This window comes from Sturnus vulgaris, chromosome 19, assembly GCF_052056855.1.
Source record: "Sturnus vulgaris isolate bStuVul1 chromosome 19, bStuVul1.hap1, whole genome shotgun sequence".
NCBI lineage: Eukaryota > Metazoa > Chordata > Aves > Passeriformes > Sturnidae > Sturnus > Sturnus vulgaris.
The window spans coordinates 12,491,074-12,509,304 of record NC_142261.1 but is presented as its reverse complement, the minus strand read 5'-3'; the positions used below and the strand labels follow the sequence as shown (position 1 = coordinate 12,509,304).

The 18,231-nt window shown below is 51.0% G+C and overlaps 1 protein-coding gene across 1 annotated transcript; it reads left to right on the top strand.

Annotated features, from left to right (window-relative positions):
- Positions 1-714: 714 nt before the first annotated feature.
- Positions 715-17,788, top strand: LOC106864974 (acyl-CoA dehydrogenase family member 11-like). The gene is made up of 15 exons (XM_014894777.2): positions 715-1,149; positions 4,557-4,789; positions 5,386-5,485; positions 6,491-6,608; positions 7,007-7,140; positions 7,241-7,399; positions 8,057-8,151; positions 8,453-8,552; positions 9,505-9,645; positions 9,971-10,063; positions 10,453-10,560; positions 15,845-16,010; positions 16,706-16,772; positions 17,052-17,191; positions 17,564-17,788. Exons 1-14 carry the CDS (start codon positions 856-858, stop codon positions 17,161-17,163), a joined length of 1,920 nt encoding a protein of 639 aa, XP_014750263.1. The 5' UTR covers positions 715-855; the 3' UTR covers positions 17,164-17,191; positions 17,564-17,788.
- The last annotated feature ends 443 nt before the right edge of the window (positions 17,789-18,231 follow it).

The window sequence follows — 18,231 nt, the reverse complement described above, 5'->3', positions numbered from 1 at the left end:
TGCCTTGTCACCTTTCCCTGTTCCCACGGCAATCCCTTCACTTGCTCTGCCCCACTATCTGTCCCTATACCCACTCCTGTCGCTGTCCCTGCTTCTGTATTTGTTCCTGTCCCAGGAATTCGGGCAGGACAAGGTCCTACAAAAGGACGGCCATGGCAGGGGCGGGAGTGTGGTATCATACCTGTTTAAAATCACTTCACAGTAAAATACTGGGTTTATTAGCAGCATACAACCCCAAAGAGGGGCAGTTTTAAGTTACTCAAATGCATGTTGTTAGAATACTCTGGTACTTTTCTACAGAAAGGGAGACTTGATATTATCCCAACTAAAAGGCATCAGGGACTTCACAAGGAGCAGAGTATTTTGGAGCCAGTGTCATAACCTAGGCAAGGAGGATGGGTTCTCTATTTCACTAGCATCTTATTTGCAGAATAATCTGCCTAAAGCAATTCTTCCCATCTCCAGGCAATTTGTTATCCTTCAGATAAGGAAACATATTTTTTTCCTTTTCATGTATATTCCAAGCAATTCAGGAGGGTGCTGGTGAGAGCATGCCCTTCCCAGTTCCCCCAGCTCTGGAAATGGCAGTCTGTCCAGTTATGAATAGGTGAGAACACAGTTTCTCTTGAGTACTCGAGTTTTTCTAGGCCGTTTTCTGACCTCTTTCCAAAGACCTTTTCCCTAGTTCAGTTAACAACAGCCGCTGGAAAGCTCCTCCCTGAGGGAGGAGACAAGACCTCACTGATTTTTTTTTAAATAGTAACTTCACCCTAACAAACCAGGACTGGTGCTGCCGTGTGAGGAAAGGTCTGGAGGGGAGAGCTGTAGGCGTGACCCCCAGGGCTTTGCTGGATCATGTTTGCCTGTCGCTTGCCCTTGTGGAGGTTCAGTGCCACCTGCAAGTTGCAGCAATCAGGTCACTTTCTGCCTTGGGCCAGCTGCCAAATGCTGAGTGTTAAAGGAATCAACACCGCTGTGGGGCAGGAGCAACAGGCTGGCCTGAAGGGAAAACAGGCGTTAGAAGATCTGGAAATGCACCTTGCAAGGAGTGAAACGGAGGCCCTCTTCCACGAGCAGCCTGAGATTGGGAACCAGTACTTGGAAGACACTTTGCTTCGGAGTTACTTGAAAACACACCTTCCTCCCAAGGTCTGTTTGTGTTTCTGTGTGTATCCACCACAGCTCTGCTGACTTGCTGCTTCAGACTCTGAATTGAATATTTGTCTGAGCCTTTTGTGCCTTTGAGTGTTTAACTGGAGGGAATTTATCAGCATTCCTTAAAATGTGTGTCTGAGGGCAGGGATGACAAATTCTGCCGGGACACACACAGTAAATGGCTCAGTGGGCTCCTGGGACTGGGCTGGATGTTGCAATGCTGTTTTTGGATTGTCATTGTGGGCATTTGTTGTCTGGTCATTTAGAGAAAGGAATTTCTGAGGGAGGAATCAAACTAAGATGCTTCCAAACTCTGCTTTGTTCTTCCATCTCTCTTCCAGGGGAAAAAGGGGTTTTAAGGAAAATTCCTAAGGGCTGGGGCTGTTCTCAGCCGAGTACTCAAGAGGGCAGAAAGGCCCCTTGGGGTTTGCTTGTTCTCAGCACAGGTCGGTGGCTTTTCTGGGTTCATTTTCCAGCCAGGAAAGGCTCTATATGGATTTCAGGGGTGCAGATGGGGGGTGACCCAAGCTCTGGAGGTCTGTACTGTGAGCTCGAGTCCTACAGGAGATGCCAGACTGTCCATTTGTGGTGGTTTGCCCAGCTGACAGGGGAGAGCACAGTGTTTCTTGAGTACCTGTGTTTTTCCAGGCCCATTTTCTGGTCTCTTTCCAAAGATCTTTTACCTCGTTCCCTTTTCCCTAGTTCCCTTTTCCCTCCAGCCCTCCCTCCCTGGAGGGCCTCTGCCATCACCCCCATCACAAGTGCTCCTCACTTTTCAGGGAGCAGTTTTCATGGAGCAGAGTGTGACCTCTCTCCATGATTTATTCCAGCAGAAGCAATGCCATGACTTCTAAAGCCACCAGGTGAGCAGAGGGGAGGGGACCTCGCCTTCAGTGAGGCTCCCACTTGCCCTGCTTGCTCTCCAGGTCAGTGAGGCCTGGCAGACACAGCATGGGAAGAGTGTGGTGGCAGTGCTGGGAGTTTGTAACAGCCATCCCAAAAGAGAGGAATGAGGCCTCCCTAAACACCACTGTGGCCTTCTTGCCAGAAGAGAAGACAGGGAATGAGGATGCCTTTGGGTAACCATGAAGATCCTGCTCCTAATCTGCACCTTCAGAAGAAGCATGATTCAGGTCTCCCAGTACAACAAAGCTGCTTCCACTCCTTCCCCACACCGAGAAAAGCAGCTCCAAAACCTTCCAGAGAACCGGGAGCAGCATCTCCCTTTCATTTCTGCACTCAGTCCCAGTGGGGCAGTGTTGCCTCACTGCTGGAAAGGAGAGCCCGGGCTGCAGCACTGAGAGCCTGCTCTCCATGGGATCACCTTCCCCTTCAGGACAGCAGCAACCCCTGAAGCTTTGGGTGTCCCACCCAAGCTGGAGGCTGATTCCTGTTTGCTATTCCATGTCAAACACAGAAATTTTCTTGAAATGGCACAAAAATTTTCTTTCTCTGTTTTAAGGTGATTTAAGGAGAAGACAGAATTAAGCACCTGCTTCTTCTGGGTGTTGTTGTGAAGAGGGATCTATCAGGCTTTGCTGCCCTGAAAATACATCCTTTAATATAAAGGATATCTATTTGCACTCCTAATGTGCATTAATTTGCACATTTCACATATCTTCATGCTTGAGACATCAAAGGACAGATTAAGGTGAATGAGACCACCCAGCAGCCTCAGCCCTGACCCCTCCACATCCCAGTGTCCATTCTTTGGAGCACCGAGGCTGCTGTGTGTGACATTCAGCAGTCACAAGTGTAGGAGTTTTGATTTTGTTCTTTCACCTTGGAATTAAACACACTTTTTTGGGTAATTCTGTGGTTTGTCAGGCTGTGTGTGGTCAGGGCATGAGCTCCCAGTGAGGCAGCTGGGGTTTTTAAGAAATATGGATGATGGTGAAGGGATTGTTGTATGAGTTCCTTGTATGAACTCAGACCAAGAGATCTACTTGGTAGACTCATGTTCTTCTGCCCACAAAAAACCCACCAGGTCAACAGTTCAAAGATTCTTGTGCTTCCATGAACTTTGGATTCCTAGGTTATGCCTCAAAAACTACCTTTGATTTGTTGTCAGGCCGTGATAAAGATTGGAGGTGCCCGCCCATGGCAAATATGGGTGTGGCATGAGCTGGAGCAGCTGACAGGCTCTCGTGTGTGGTTTTGGCTTGTTTTGTGATTATTAATACCTTTTCACCGTTCAGCTGAAGGAAAACGGGCTGGTCTGAGGGTGGAGACTTCCAGAGTGGCATCTGGACAATGTGTGTTTGATCCTCATCACACACATGGAGTGGCAGAGGGAGGAAGGAATCAATCACACAGGATGTAGATTAATGGAAGGTCAATACAGGGACAGGCAGGGAAAGGGAAATGCCATGTTTGTATTTCATCAATAGGAAATTAATGGAGTTTATAACTGCACAATTTTGGATGCAGCAATTATGTCATTCGCCTCCTTCATTATTTTATTGAGGAGGGAACAAGCATCTCTGGAGAGGCAGAGAAAAGCAAAAACCGTTCCACTCATGGAAGAAAACCAGGTGCTTCTTTCATCCCAACACAGTCTTGGATGTGTTCAGGCTAGTGAGGTCCAACAGGGCTGGAGGATGGGTCCTCCTTGCCTGATTTTAATTATCTAATATTCAGGTTATTTAAATCTGGGTACCTTCACTTGGCTTTGCTCATAGACATGTAAGAAAACTTGCAAAAGGTAATTCCTGTCACCCTGAAGTAGGGATCTGAGGGGGCTGGAATGAATCACTCCTCTGTGAGTGCTGGTTTCCGTCCATTAACTATGGACATTTTACTCCATCCAGATCAGACAAGCCCAGCAGAAACGAGGGTACACAAATCCTTCAGGAAGCTGTGTGCAGGGTAGGAATTTGAATCCAGACATGTTGCGTGCCAGGCTGAAGCTGAAAAGACTGCTCCATCCCTCCTTTTCTAATCTGACAGGCAGGTAGCTGCTGAGCCCACTGGAAGTTTTCCTGTACAGATGAAGGCATTCCGTTTTTGGCAGCCCTTCCCCTGGCATTCTTCTCCAGCAATAAATCACGGTGCAGCCAAGGGAACTCTGGAGACCAGAGTCTTGTCTAACCCCCCTGCTCGTGTGCATCTGTGTCATTCTCAGCCTTGACACTAAAGTGCTTCTGTCTTTTGTGAAATCCAGACACACTGCCAAAAGTAACTTGAAAAAATGATTTTGAGGGAAAAAAGAGAAAAAGTGGCAGCAGAGCACAGCTGTGCAAGCAGAGGCTGAGGGAGATGTCGTGCTGTGTTATGGAATGCGTGGAAGGGCCGAGAGGCAAGAGACCACTGGCACTGCAGGACAGGATGGTCAGTCCTCTGCCCTTCCAGCTGGGACTGAGGCTGGGATGTGCTGAATGGCTCTTCTTGTTGCTCCACAGGTCCTAGAGGAGGTGCACCAGGACCTGGAGAGGTTTGGAAACCGCCTGCATACCAAGATCCAACCTCTAAGCTGGGAGTGTGAGCTGAACCCCCCCGTGTTCCGGCAGTACGATGCCTGGGGGCAGCGTGTGGATCACATCTACACCTGCTCGGCGTGGAGGAGGATGAAGGAGATCTCAGCAGAAGAAGGGCTGATTGCTGAGGCCTATGAGAGAAGATACTCCAACTGGAGGTAACTAGGGGAAATTGGGAATGACTCAGTGCCTTCCTGATTATTCTTAGCAAGGTTTATTCAGCTTTTTGCAGGACTGGTTGTGTAACCAGTAGCAGATGCTGCATGGACACCAGCACACCTCCTGCTGTCCTCAGCAGCTCTGTCTGTCCACTGCAATGTTCCACCTCACCAATGATAAGCCATAACTAATGGCCTACACTTGATCATAATATTCTTTGATGTCACCTTCCTGATTGTGGGGCTTGGCAGTTCCCTGCACCACTCCATCTTTGTGCGTGTTAGTTGTAATGCAGCTAAAGATGTGGGATTTCGCTTGCAGGTTTTATGTATTCCAGACCATGGAGACAGATCCACATTTCTTACTGTTAAAAACTGCCCAAGCTGGCCTGATGCTGGCTGTCTCACTAGGACTGAGAAACTCTGCTGCTCCTCTTCCTGGCTGGAACCATTTTTGCCCTCTCACAAATGAGTGGTCTGATCCTCAACTGTCCTGGCTGTAATTTTTCCTCTCTTCCCAGTCGAGATATTTTATCCTCCTGCTGTTGCACTGTTGTGTAACCCGTCTGTTTTCCCTCTGTCTCTCCCTCTCCCAGCCGCCTGTACCAGGCTGTCAAACTGTACTTGTTCTCAAGCTCCTCTGGAGGTTTCAGCTGTCCACTGGCCATGACTGATGGGGCAGCCAAAGTCATTGAGGTATGAGCTTGTCCCTAGGGCACAGCCCATGTCCTGACACTGCTGGTTAGAGGCAGGAGCACCAGCCAAGGATTGAGGAGCACTGATCCATCTGGTTCTGGGCACAGCCCTTCCTTGCTCTGTGACTCAGCTCTGTCTCCCACTGCCTTTCTCCATTAGGGACGAAGCCTTTGTGCCCATGCCAGCTTTTATAGTCACTGACAGCACTGTGTTCAATAAGGCCTTTGCTGCACATGGCACCTGTGGCACTGCAGGTAGCTGGAAAGGTGTCCCAAGTGGAAGTGTGCAAGGCCAGGTTGGACAGGCTTGAAACAAGCTGGTGTAGTAGAAGGTATCTCTGCTCATGGAAGGGAGTGGGACTGGATGAGCTCTAAGAGCTCTTGCAACCCACACTATTCTGTATTTCTGTGATCCTATGATATATTTTTATTCCAAGATAATTTGTTTTCCCATTTTTGTGTGGAGTGGCGGTTAGACATAACAGGTCAGATCCATATCTGATGTAAATTCACCAAACCACCAAGCCTTTACCAACTGGAACTTTTGGCTCTGCATCTTAGTGACCCCCTTTGCATTGCTTCAGAGGCTATGTAGGATTCAGAGGAAAATATCCCTTAGGTAGCCAACCCTGGGGCTTTTTATTCACCAAAACTTAAACCAGCACAGGGCTGTTCCCTCTTTCCTGCAGCTCTCTGGATGCTGGTGACATCCAGCGTACATGAACATGGCACGTGGGCTGCTTGAGACCTCTCTTTCCAGAAATCCAAAGGGATAGGGATGCTCAGAACTCTGTGTTGTAACACAGGTCTGCACCTTCTGTCTGCACAGTGCTGCAGGAGCTGGGCTGGCTCACAGGCTCTCAGCAGCACTGGCAGATGCTCTGCAGTGCAGGGCACCCACCTGGCTTCCAGACTGGCCCGTCTGAGTCCTGAGGCATAAGGCAACTGTATAATGTCAGCTATTGTGTTATGATCATCTCAGGGTTTTTTCCCTCTCCTCAAACAGTCACTGGGTTTTCCTGGATCTCTGAGAAGCGCTTTTGACCATCTGACATCCCGTGACCCCCAGAAGTTCTGGACCTCTGGCCAGTGGATGACTGAGCGAAGGGGTGGCTCAGATGTTGGTACGTGCTCTGGGGTGGGAACAGATGTGGCAGTGAGAACCGAACACAAAAGATATGGGGAACCTAAAAAGCCAGGGAGCTGGTTTAGGACTTCAGCAGAAATCATCCAAATCCTCTGCACAGCTCTGCTTTTTCACCAACAAAAGATCCAATCTCTGTCCTCTTGTGCACACAGAGCCCTTTGTGTTCTTGGCTGTGGTAACCCCTAAAGAACTGGAGGCACTGGATTATACACACTGCATTTCTTATCAAGTGTCAATGAAAGAGATTAAGAGCTAACCCATGCTCCATCCTTGTAGCAAGAAGTGCCTTAAAGGAGCTGATGCTTATGCTGTAAAATCAGCATTGATTGACACAGAAGTTCCCATAAGACCAGGATATTTTCTCCTCTTTTTCAGCAAATGGCACCGAGACCGTGGCCAGGAAGCAGCCGGATGGCTCCTATCGTCTCTATGGATTTAAGTGGTTCACATCAGCAGCTGATTCTGATATGACATTAACCCTGGCCAGGATAGCAGATGCTGAAGGACAGGTAAACCAGTTCTGTTGGATGGGGAACCAGGGGAAGGAGCAGGTACATTCTTTTTATTCCTTGTTGCAATGTAATGAAATCCTCTCTGTGTGCCTTGCAGTGTACCCAGGGCTCCAGAGGCCTGTCCCTGTTCTTCCTGAGGGTTCGGGATGAGGAGGGGAAGCTGAACAGCATCCAGGTGCAAAGGCTGAAGGATAAGCTCGGCACGAGGCAGATGGCAACAGCAGAGCTGTGGCTGCAAGGAGCCAGAGCAGAGCTGGTGTGTAAGAGTTCCCCTGCTCTGGGGACTGGGCTGCCCTGGCATGGCACTCCTGGAGCTTTTCAGCAGAGATCCCAACTGAAAAAGTTCCTCTTTTCCACCTCTGTGGCTTGGCTGTCCACCTCACAGAACAATTCACTGGTGTGACTCTATGTGGGGCAGAGCTGAGAAGAGTTCAGGAAAAGATGTGAGAGAAGACAACAAAAAAAAAGTTATTTTAGGCTGGTCATTTCTCTACTCCTGGTTCCTGAGCCAGCTGAGGGACAGTTTGTGTAGTGTGCCGGTAGGAACAAGCAGCAGGGATCAGAACTGATCATGCTGACACGGTCTCCAAAAGCCACTTCTCTATCCTCAGAATCCCAGGATAGGTTGGGTTGGAAGGGACCTTAAAGCTCATCTCATTCCACCCCTTGCCATGGGCAGGGACACCTTCCACCAGACCGGGTTGCTCCAGGTCCCATCCAGCCTGGCCTGAGACACTTCCAGGGATGGGGCAGCCACATCACACCACAGACTTGGCTGAAGCAAGCAGGTCTCTGAGTGCCTGAGGGCAGACTGCGACAGAGTGGACAGCCCATGTCCATGTGTCTGTTGATACCATTTTCATTCCCATGTCCATCCCTATCCAAGGCTCACATCAGCCCTTGTTCCTTGCAGATCTCTGCAGAGGGTCGTGGAGTGGCTGCCATCTCCAACATGCTGAACATCACTCGGATCCACAACGTCATTGGTGCAGTGGCTTCCATGAGAAGGTGAAGGCAGCATGGATCCCCCTGGGCTGAAGGAGCAGCTGGTCATTGCAGGACAGGGGGACTTTGCAGGGCTCAGCATTGCAGGACGGGGGGACTTTGCAGGGCTCAGTATTGCAGCCGAGTGTGCCCTCTGTGGGACAGGCCTGGAGCCAGCAGTCATGGAGGAGGGTGGCCCGTGGGTGGGTAACCTGGACAGGTGTGGTACAGCTGAGCAGGGTTCCTGTGGTGGAGGGGACTGGAAGGAAATGCTCAGAAGTGGAGAGCTGCTGGTGTAACTGTTCCCTGTGTGTGTTTCCTGCAGGATGATCAGTCTGAGCAGGGACTATGCCCGCAAGCGCGTGGCCTTTGGGAAGCTCCTCAAGGACCATCCCCTGCACATGCAGACAATAGCCCGGATGGAGGTGAGGCTTTTGGGAGCCAAGCTGAACCTGTTGGGAAGGAAAGAGGGCAGAGATCCTGTGCTGTGAGTGAGCACAGCCAGCCTGCCTGCACTCAGATTTAGGAGGCCATTCCTGCTACAGCAAGGTGGATGCAGCAAGGGAATTGTTGTACTGTAGTGGGATTTGATCTGATTACACACCTAACTCCTCTGCTGGACTTTGGGTTATCCTAAGCAATTACCTGGGAGTTTCCTTGAGAGAAAGGAGTGCCCTTACTACAATAAGCCATGACCTCTGAAGTTGGGTGCTTGCCTCAGAATCCAGGCCTGACACCACAGTCACTTAACTCTTGTCCGAGACTGGTATGGACTTATCCAACTTCCTTGGGAGCTCCTGCACCATTAGATGGGCTGTAAACAGTATTTAAAAATTCTCTTGCAGGGTGGGGGAAGGTGATCAACATCTGTCAAACATGACTTCAGGCTCCAGCATCTCATTGCCTGTGGCCAGAACACCCCCTCTGAAAGGAAGGGCGGATCCTGCATAGTCCCACAACACAGAACTCTGTACCGTGATGCTTCCCATATTAAAATTTGCCAGGGAAGTAAGCTGCTCAGGAAGAAATCTGTCATGGACCTTGCAGATCTTGATGCTCAGAGGTTGACCATCATCTCATATCCCTTACCTTTCAAAAGGATGTGGATTTGGGGCCTGGATGCCTTTTAGGAGCTTTGTTAAGGCTCAAGTAGGCCTGATGAAACACATTCCCTCTTTACTGAATCACAGTGTTCAAGAGTGGCACAGAACCTTTAATATTCCATACTTGTGCCTTAGCTGCTCAGAGGTCTCTGAAGCTGTGGGTCTGAGCAGGCAGGGGTGGCATTTTACCCTGGAGGCAACCTCAGCCATGGAGTCCTGGAGTCAGCAGAGTCCAAGTTCTCTGCCAGTGAATGCCCCTGTCCTCTGTTCACAGGTGCAGGTCAGAGGGGCGTTTCTGCTGCTTATGGAGATTGTTCGCCTGCTGGGCCTGGCTGAAACCAACTTGGCAAGTGAGCAGGAGCAGCTGCTGCTGAGGCTGCTCGTCCCAGTGGCCAAACTGTACACAGGGAAGCAGGTATGGAACAGATTGGTTAGCCCAGAGTGTGGAATGTTGGCAGCCACAGAGCTGGGAAGAGGAGTGAGTGACAGCAGTGAGAGCAGGGGACACCTGCAGGACCTGCAGCAGTTCCTGCTCTGGAGCTTCTGCTCCTGCTGGTCCTCTCTCAGTGTCACTCAGGCTTCATTCCCATCTGCTCCTCCTGCAGTAGGACCTGACCAAATTGCCTCAGGAGATGAGCAGGACCCAGTCATCCTATCCCAGCAGGAGCTGCTGTGTGGTGTGGGAGGTTGGACTTTCCCCTGAGGCACTGTGGATCATGCCAGCTCTCTGCATTTTGCAGGCTTCTGCCGTGGCTGTTGAGGCAATGGAGAGTTTTGGGGGCCAAGGTTACATGGAGGACACAGGCTTGCCAGTCATACTCCGGGATACTCTGGTAAGAGGGTGGCAGGAGAAGGTCGATCCTGTGTGTCACCAAGTCCCCTGCACAGCACTCTGGTTTTCTGCTAGAGACACATTCAGGGGAGAACACAGCCCTCCCAGGCGCACTCCAGGTGTGGCAGCTCTTCCCTCACTGCCTTCCTGCTGAGCCCAGTCACCCCCAGGGAAGGACAGGATGTGTTCCTGGTGCTGAGGCTGTTCCCTAGCACGGCAATGGAGCTGATCCACTGCTCCCTTCCACTTGTTGTGAGACAAGACATCTCTGGAGATATCCCTGCTGTCTCTTACTTCTACCCTGTGTCTTTGTTGTCTCACACTCCCCTTCTTTGCTGCAGTCACTGCAAAGGCTCCCTCATGCTCTTCTACAGTCCCTCTTCCCCACAGGTGCTGTCCATATGGGAGGGAACAACCAATATCCTGTCCCTGGATGTGCTGCGATCCCTGGTCAAGAGCCAAGGGCAGGTGATGGCTGCGTTCCTGTCCTCAGTGCAGGTGAGCCCCCAGCTGCAGCCCTGCTCAGCCTGACTCACCCACCTTGACCCAACCTTCTTTGGGTTTGTGCTTCTGATTGAGACTGGCAGGGAATAGGCCCAAACTGAAAGCTTTAGACAAGTATTCCAACAATTGGAATTGTGTCTTACAATTCTGCTCCTTAAATAGCTCTTCCAAAAGCAGGATGCAGGCAGTGCTCATCCAGGATCCTTGTGTGCAGATACTTTCAGCTCAGCAGTGGGGAGCTTGGCACTGTCAGAGTTCCTCAAGACAGGTACCAAAATAAGTGTATTTTTAACGTGACTCACCTTCCTGAATCCAAAATAATTTTGTGGTTTTGTTTCTTAACTGGAAAATCACCACAGGAGCGCTGAGTATTGAACCTCACTAGGGCTATCTACTGCATTATGACTTTCTATTTTTATTCCCTGAAAAGATGGAAAGAGACAAAGGAATGCCATTTCTGCCTCTTTGGATTTGCTGTTCTCTGGCTCTACTTTTAAAGCTGCTCAGGTGACAGGAGTTCAAAGCAGCTCAGAGTTTCATGAAGGTGAAGGAGCATACCTGGCTTGGTGCATCCCAAAAAGTGAGACAGGAGGCAGGATCAGAGGGTGTTGTCTCAGAGGTGTCGTTATTAATCCAGACACAATAATCCAGATCTCATTAACCCAGGCACAGCAAGGCAATCCTGGGCATCTGGAGTGCTGGATTTGGTGCAGCCTTCACCTTCCCACCCAGGCCCTGTGAGAAGGGAAGCGTCTGGGAATAGAGCTTTCCAGAGCCTGAGCAGTTCTCACAGCGGCTGCAGTTGGCAACTTGTGTCCCATCTCACCCCCCAGTCCAGCTGTGCTCTGTACACAGCACCTCTCTGACCTCCAGGGGTGAGGGTCCCCTTGCCGTCCTCTCAGACAACTTTTGAGAAGAGGGAAATACCTCAAACGATTTGGCCACCAAACAAGAAGCCAGATCTGCTCAGGGACAGGACTGAGCACATCTGCTGGGGACAAATCCAGCTGTTGGCAAACAACTGCTTAGGCTGACACTGCAGGTAATGGATGGGGAAGTAAAGGAGCTGTGGGTAGGCTCTAAAATGATTTGGAAAGAAGCAGCCTCCACAGTCTTACACTGAACACTAATTTAAACAAACACCCCACAAAGGTGCTGTGCTGCACCCCGCAGCACCTCCCTGGTGCAGCTGGGAGGGCCCCTCCAGCTGCTCAACAGATGGATAATAGGGAAGCATTAGGGAGCACAGCGCTGTGATGCAGAGCAGGGACCTGCAGAGCAGGAGCACGAGCACTGAGAGTCATTAATTAACGAGCTCCTCAGTGCTCCCATCAATCACGCTGTGCCTGTGGCTGGAGGGGAGTGAGTGCCGGCTCCAAGGTCTCCAAATTCCAGTAGTGCCACTGCCTTCACTGTCCATGGCACACCGAGGCTGCTGCATGTCCAGGGAGAGGGGCTAGGGTGGGTTCAGCAGTGTGAATGTTCCCGTTCTGGATAGAGCAGACCTGGCCAATTTAAGCTTTTCCTTTATGCCTCGGGCAGCCAGGTGCTGGAAAGGCAGCCTGGGAGGTATTTGTGTCTGCAGAGTTCTGCAGGAACGTGCTTGAGTTTCTATCCCAGAATCAGGTTTTCACTCACAGGTGATAAACAACATCTTTCTGAGCTCCAGGTGTCCAAATTCTTTCAGTCTGTGAGTCTGGCTCATTTTGAAACATCCCTCCCAATCTGTCTAGTGAGGAAATAATTTAACCCATCATAAAGGAGTTTTTACAGCTCCAATCCATTTCCTTTTTATTGATGCACACAAACCAAGTACAATTTATTTTATGTTTGTCCATCAAGGTTCTCAGTGTGCAGGACCTGTGCCCATTGTCAGAGGCTTTGCAGAAAGCAGCATTAGTACCTGTACAGCACTTGGTTCTCTGAAGGTCATTTCAAGGGTAACTCCAGATTTTGCTTTTATTCTCTCTCTGATAAATGAGATCTGATCTATCTCATAGATACCTATTTGATGGTGAGATGCCCAGTGTTACTTGGGCTGTGATCAGGAGCAGGAACCAAGGGTAGTATTAATCCTCAGGAAAAGGGAAATACAGAGAACTTCCCCATCCTTGCACAGAGAAGCTGAATGAGAAGCTGAATTTTTAGGGTTTTTAATACATAGGTGAGTTTGTTACAAACCACTTTGTCTAGAGGTTATGAGTCAAGAAATCCTGGGGAGAAGAATGAGTGTGAGAGACAGGGATGGAATCATGGAATGGTTTGGGATGGAAGGGACCTGAAAACATGTCTCATCCCACCCCAGCCACATTCCACTGTCCCAGGCTGCTCCAAGCCCCAATGTCCAACCTGGCCTTGGACATTCCAGGGATCCAGGGGCAGCCACAGCTGCTCTGGGCACCCTGTGCCAGGGTCTCCCACCCTCCCAGGGAACAGTTCCTTTCCAAGATCCCATCCAGCCCTGTCCTCTGGCAGTGGGAAGCCATTCCCTGTGTCCTGTCCCTCCATCCCTTGTCCCCAGTCCCTCTCCAGCACTCCTGGAGCCCCTTTAGGCCCTGGAAGGGGCTCTGAGCTCTCCCTGGATCCTTCTCTTCTCCAGGTGAGCACCCCCAGCTCTCCCAGCCTGGCTCCAGCCCTTGGAGAATCTCCATGGCCTCCTCTGGTCTCACTCCAGCATCTCCAGGTCCTTCCTGTGCTGGGCCCAGGGCTGAGGCAGCTCTGCAGGTGGGGTCTCACCTGAGTGGGGCAAGAGGGACAGAATTCCCCCTCCCCTGCTGCCCATGGTTTGAGATCAGTCCAGGACACAGCCTGACTTGCAGCTCTGCTGTGGTGAGAATTTCAGGTGGATACTGCACAGGGCCAGTCAGTTCATGTTGTACTAAAACTTTATTAGCTGGGATTTTGAGCCAGAGCCCTGGCTGTACTTTCAAATTCAATTACAATCTCAAAAGTGCCTCTAAAATAGCCCGTGGCAGTTCGTTGATTACTGCATTTGAGTCACTTCAGGTGAAATTTGGGCACATCCCAGGACAGGGTCTCAGCACCAGCCCCACACATGTCGTGCAAGGCTCAGAATCAACTCTTGCCTCGAGAATTTCTGTGTAGGGCTGCAATTCAGGTGGTAAATCAGGCTGTAAATCAGCCCTGCAATCTCAAGACATGTGACAGTGTTTTCAGGTCCTTTTCAGACCACAACCCCAATTTTCAGGCAGCAGGAAACAAATCGAGGTTATTGATGTGGGGCCATGTGTTTGCTCCAAGCATTGACACGAAATTGTGCTTTTAGCCCTGTTTGGGATGTTCCTCCTGTCACTGTATTTTTAGATACTCATGATTAATCTTGTAAGTAAAAACCACTCTGACCACATTGCTTGGGAGCCAGTGAGAGCAAACAAATGAGCAGCATCTTAAAATTTCTCCACGAAAACAGAGGGAATCAGAACTATTGGAGTTCTGAAGCTCCTTTGCTGATCGTTTCAGGCGGTAAGGGGGGGTGGGGCAGTGGTGCTGTGTGTGCTTCCTCCCAGAGCTGGAGCAGAGCAACCAGGAGACAACAGGAGCTGCTCCTGCCCCGAGCATTGCCCTGGAGCAGCTCCCAGCCTCTCCATCCCAAGTGCAAAGAGAGCATGGGAAAACCTTCCAGGAGATCCAGGGCTTTTGGTTAGGAAAGGAATAAGTGCAATTGGAACAAAAAAAAAGTAAATTATTGGTGAGCAAAGAAAATACAAGGTCTTTTTTATCCCTTAAGGATAAATTATGCTTTTGCATTCCTGATCCGTATTTCCAGGTGTTCAGACCTTCCAGCTGTGACAGCACGTTCATGTCCCAGGCACAAGCAGCACACATTGTCCCTGTGCTCAGCCAGTGCCATGCTGGCTCCCACCCAAACTCTGGGAATTGATGCCTTTGGGACCCGTGATCCTCATTAGCAACAACCTCTGAGCTACTTCAGAACACCTCGTTAGTATTCCATGGACTTGGAGGTTTATGGGCTTTATGTTGGCACTAGAGTTGTTGTATTTGACTGGCACATGCTGGGGATGTTTCTGCCCCTGGAGCCCAGAACAGCAGCACTGGGAACTGTGGAAGTTTGGGGTCTGAGCAGCTGGAGAACACAGAGCAAACCTGGGCTCAGCCCAGCCCAGATGGATTATCTGGTACAGTAAGAGGAGCTGCGGCATCAGCTCAGCACTGAAAGCCTCAGAAACAAAAGATTCCTTCTATGTAGCTGCTGCTCACAGGCTTCAGTCTTGTCTGCAGGTTATTGGTGGAGCTAATTAATGAACAGCACCTCCCACCACACTGTGCTGCTCACAGCCAGCCTTTGGGGATGCTCTCCAAGCTGATCCCTCAGTCCTGCAGAGAGAGAGGTTTGAGAAAGATGGGACCACAGCCCACGAGGCAGGGCCAGCCCCAAACACAGGCAGTGTCCCATCCCTCCTAACAGGGAGACACAGATAAACAGTGTGGGAAGGCCGTGCCCAAAGAACAATTCCAGACTCTCTCGGCAGAGTATCCCTGGTGCTTTCACAAGGGATTTGGAATGTGGCAGAACAGAAGCTTGGCTCAATGAGGAGAGCTATCAGGCAGTGCTGTTGGCACAGTTAAATGGTTAATCTAAATCAGAATCACAGAATCCTTTAGGTTGGAAAAATCCTCTGGGATAAAGTCCAGCCATTCCCCAGCACTACCAAGGCCACCACTGACCCATGTCCCCAAGTGCCACATCCACGTGGCTGTTAAATCCTTCCAGGGATGGGGACTCCAGCACTGCCCTGGGCAGCTGTGACAGTGCCTGACCACCCTTTAAGTGGAGAAATTTTCTCTAATATCCAAATTGAACCTCTCCCAGTGGAGCTTGTAGCCATTTCCTTTTGTCCTGGGGCCTTTCCCACTGACACAATTTGCAGAGGAAAGCTCCTTTAAGTGTGAATTTTCCTGCCTGGACCCAGCTTGAGCATATTTGTGCAAGTAATAATATAACTCTGTGAGAATTGGACCCTGATGCAGGTATAGAGCTAGAGGGAGGTGGGGATGAGAGCTGGTCTCCACATGCAGCTGGGAAGCCAGAATGGAAACAGCAACATGCTGGCTCTGGTCACAGGGAATTCTCCCCAAGGCAAGGCTGGCAGCTTCCTTTTGGGAAGATCCTCTTCCCTGGCTGCTCAACCTGTGCCAGCGACAGCCACCTGGACCTGGTGTGTGCCCAGGGTCTCAGTAGCCCCTTCCCTGGCACAAGGCAGATGCACTGGAATTTTTCCTGTGGTTCTCTCTACAGAAGAAGCTGGAGCTGGCGTCAGGCACTGAGGAGCTGTCCCCAGCTGTGCAGAGGACACGGGAAGCCGTCGGGCGGCTCCAACAGTTCATGGCGGGCTCAGAGCAGGCACTGACCATGGAGCTGGCAGCCAGGGACTTCTCCTACAGCCTGGCACGGATCTACACAGGCAGGGCAACGACAGGAATCACACAGCCATAGAATGGGCTGGGTGGGAAAGGACATCAAAACTCCTCTAGTCACGGGTGCCATGGGCAGGGACACCTCCCACTGTCCCAGGCTGCTCCAAGCCCCAATGTCCAACCTGGCCTTGGACATTCCAGGGATCCAGGGACAGCCACAGCTGCTCTGGGCACCCTGTGCCAGGACCTCCCCACCCTGCCAGGGAACAATTCCTTCCCAATATCCCATCCAGCCCTGCCCTCTGGCAGTGGGAAGCCATTCCCTGTGTCCTGTCCCTCCATCCCTTGTCCCCAGTCCCTCTCCAGCTCTCCTGGAGCCCCTTTAGGCCCTGGAAGGGGCTCTGAGCTCTCCCTGGATCCTTCTCCTCTCCAGGTGAGCAACCCCAGCTCTCCCAGTCTAACTCCAGCCCTTGGAGCATCTCCATACCCTCTTGTAGACTCACTCCAGCAGGTCCTTCCTGTGCTGATGGATTTCGGACCAGGAAAGGGCTGGGAATCAGCCATAGACACCTGATTCACACCTTGGTCAAGGGGGCAGCTCTAAAGCTCAGTCCCCACCTTTCATGCTGAAGCAGCTCAGCCTTCAAGCACTGCTGAGAAGTAACCAACCACCCTTTTTTCCTGAGTCCTGGACTGTTCTGGCAGGAGCCTGGGAATGCTGACACCTCCTACTCCCCCACAGGAGCTCTTTTAATGGAACACGCTGCTCGTCCTGGCGCTTCCTCTACTGACGTCTGTGCTGCTCTGAGGTAGGCACAGCCCTGCCCACCCTGACTGTTCTGGATGATTCCATGGGCAGTGCCAGAGGCTTTGCTCTGCCTCCGGACTGATCCAACCCGTGGCCATGGCCAGACCCACGGGCACAGCTGGGAACGAGCAGCAGCTGCTCTCAGCCCCGGCGCCTTTCCCTGCTCGGGCCATCTCCGTTCCCGCACTGATGGGCGGGATCCCACCTGGGCACGGCTCAGGTTGGCACCAGCCCCGTGAGTGTGGCAGGACTGGCACAGCCCATCCCTCTCCCCATCCAGGTGGTGCAACCAGGAGCTGTGTCCGGTGGCCGTGGAGTCAGCGAGGGGCAGCTACGGGGGCGGGGCAGTGCTCCAGGACAGCGCCCTGGTGTTCGGGAACAGCCGGCTCTGAGCGTTCGCAGCCCCGGCACGGACACGAGGTGGGTTGCAATCCAAAAAATCCCCAAAATCTCAGGTACCTGCAAATTTCAGGTGTGGTGGAATGTCCCATTCCACAAGGGGCCAGACCAAATCCTTTAGGAATGACCCCCACCTGCCCCGGACTGAAATCCACGGTTTTGAGGTTTCCTAATGTAGACACAGCCCTGAAAGTCATTCCAAGGTGCTGGAATGTTCTCACTTTAGACAAAGCCCCAGTGATAAAATTCAGACAAGAGGTGGAAGCAGCAGCTCTTCAAGTGCCAACACTGTTCCTTCTGAAGAAAACCAACCAAAATCAAATTGAAACTTACCTGAAACTGATTAAATACAGAAACCCACCATTTTCCCCTGTTCACTTTCCTGCTTTCCAGTGCTGACCATGGACTTCCATCCTTGGATGGGGTTTGCTTCAGGGGCAGCCCTTTCCACCCACCGTGGCCATGAACAATGACCTCCTCAGGAACTACTGCTGTTTGAAGAAAAATGGGATTTTTATTCTCTCTGGCCTCCAAAATGTTGATTAATTCCCTGTGCATGTGTCCTAATCATGCTGTAATCCATCCTGACATAAATTCTACGTAAGTTTTGGATTGAAATCCAGTAATTCTCCACATAAGCATTGGCTGTGGGCTTCTCTTTCCCCTCAGCCCATCAGTTGACCTACTTGGTATTACCCTGCTGGCTACAAGTTTTTAATTAAGAAGTTGCTAATAGAAGAAGAAAAGCACTAATAGACCGAAGACAGCTGGAATTTATAGCTGGGAAATGCTACAGCAGCCAGACACTGAGTGGGAAGAGGGGAAGAAGCTGTTTGCTGAGATTGGAGTTGTCCAGAGTTTCAAAGATGGAAGAGCCAGGAGGACACAAAGGGTGGCTCTGGGGAGGAGCAGAGTGGAGCAATCCCAACAGGACATAGCAAGGGAGGCTCCTGGGCCATGTCCTGGCACAGGGATCCCAGGCTGAGCCAAGCAAAGCTTCCCTGAAATCACCCAAATGCCACAAAGCAGCCCCAGCAGCAAAGGGCTTCTGCTGCCTGTGC

Excerpts from the sequence above, each read along its gene's own strand:
- LOC106864974 (XM_014894777.2), top strand. The coding sequence starts at position 856 with ATGTTTGCCTGTCGCTTGCCCTTGTGGAGGTTCAGTGCCACCTGCAAG. Across the intron at positions 6,609-7,006 it reads AAGGGGTGGCTCAGATGTTG|CAAATGGCACCGAGACCGTG; the intron begins GTACGTGCTCTG and ends CCTCTTTTTCAG. Across the intron at positions 16,011-16,705 it reads CCTGGCACGGATCTACACAG|GAGCTCTTTTAATGGAACAC; the intron begins GCAGGGCAACGA and ends ACTCCCCCACAG.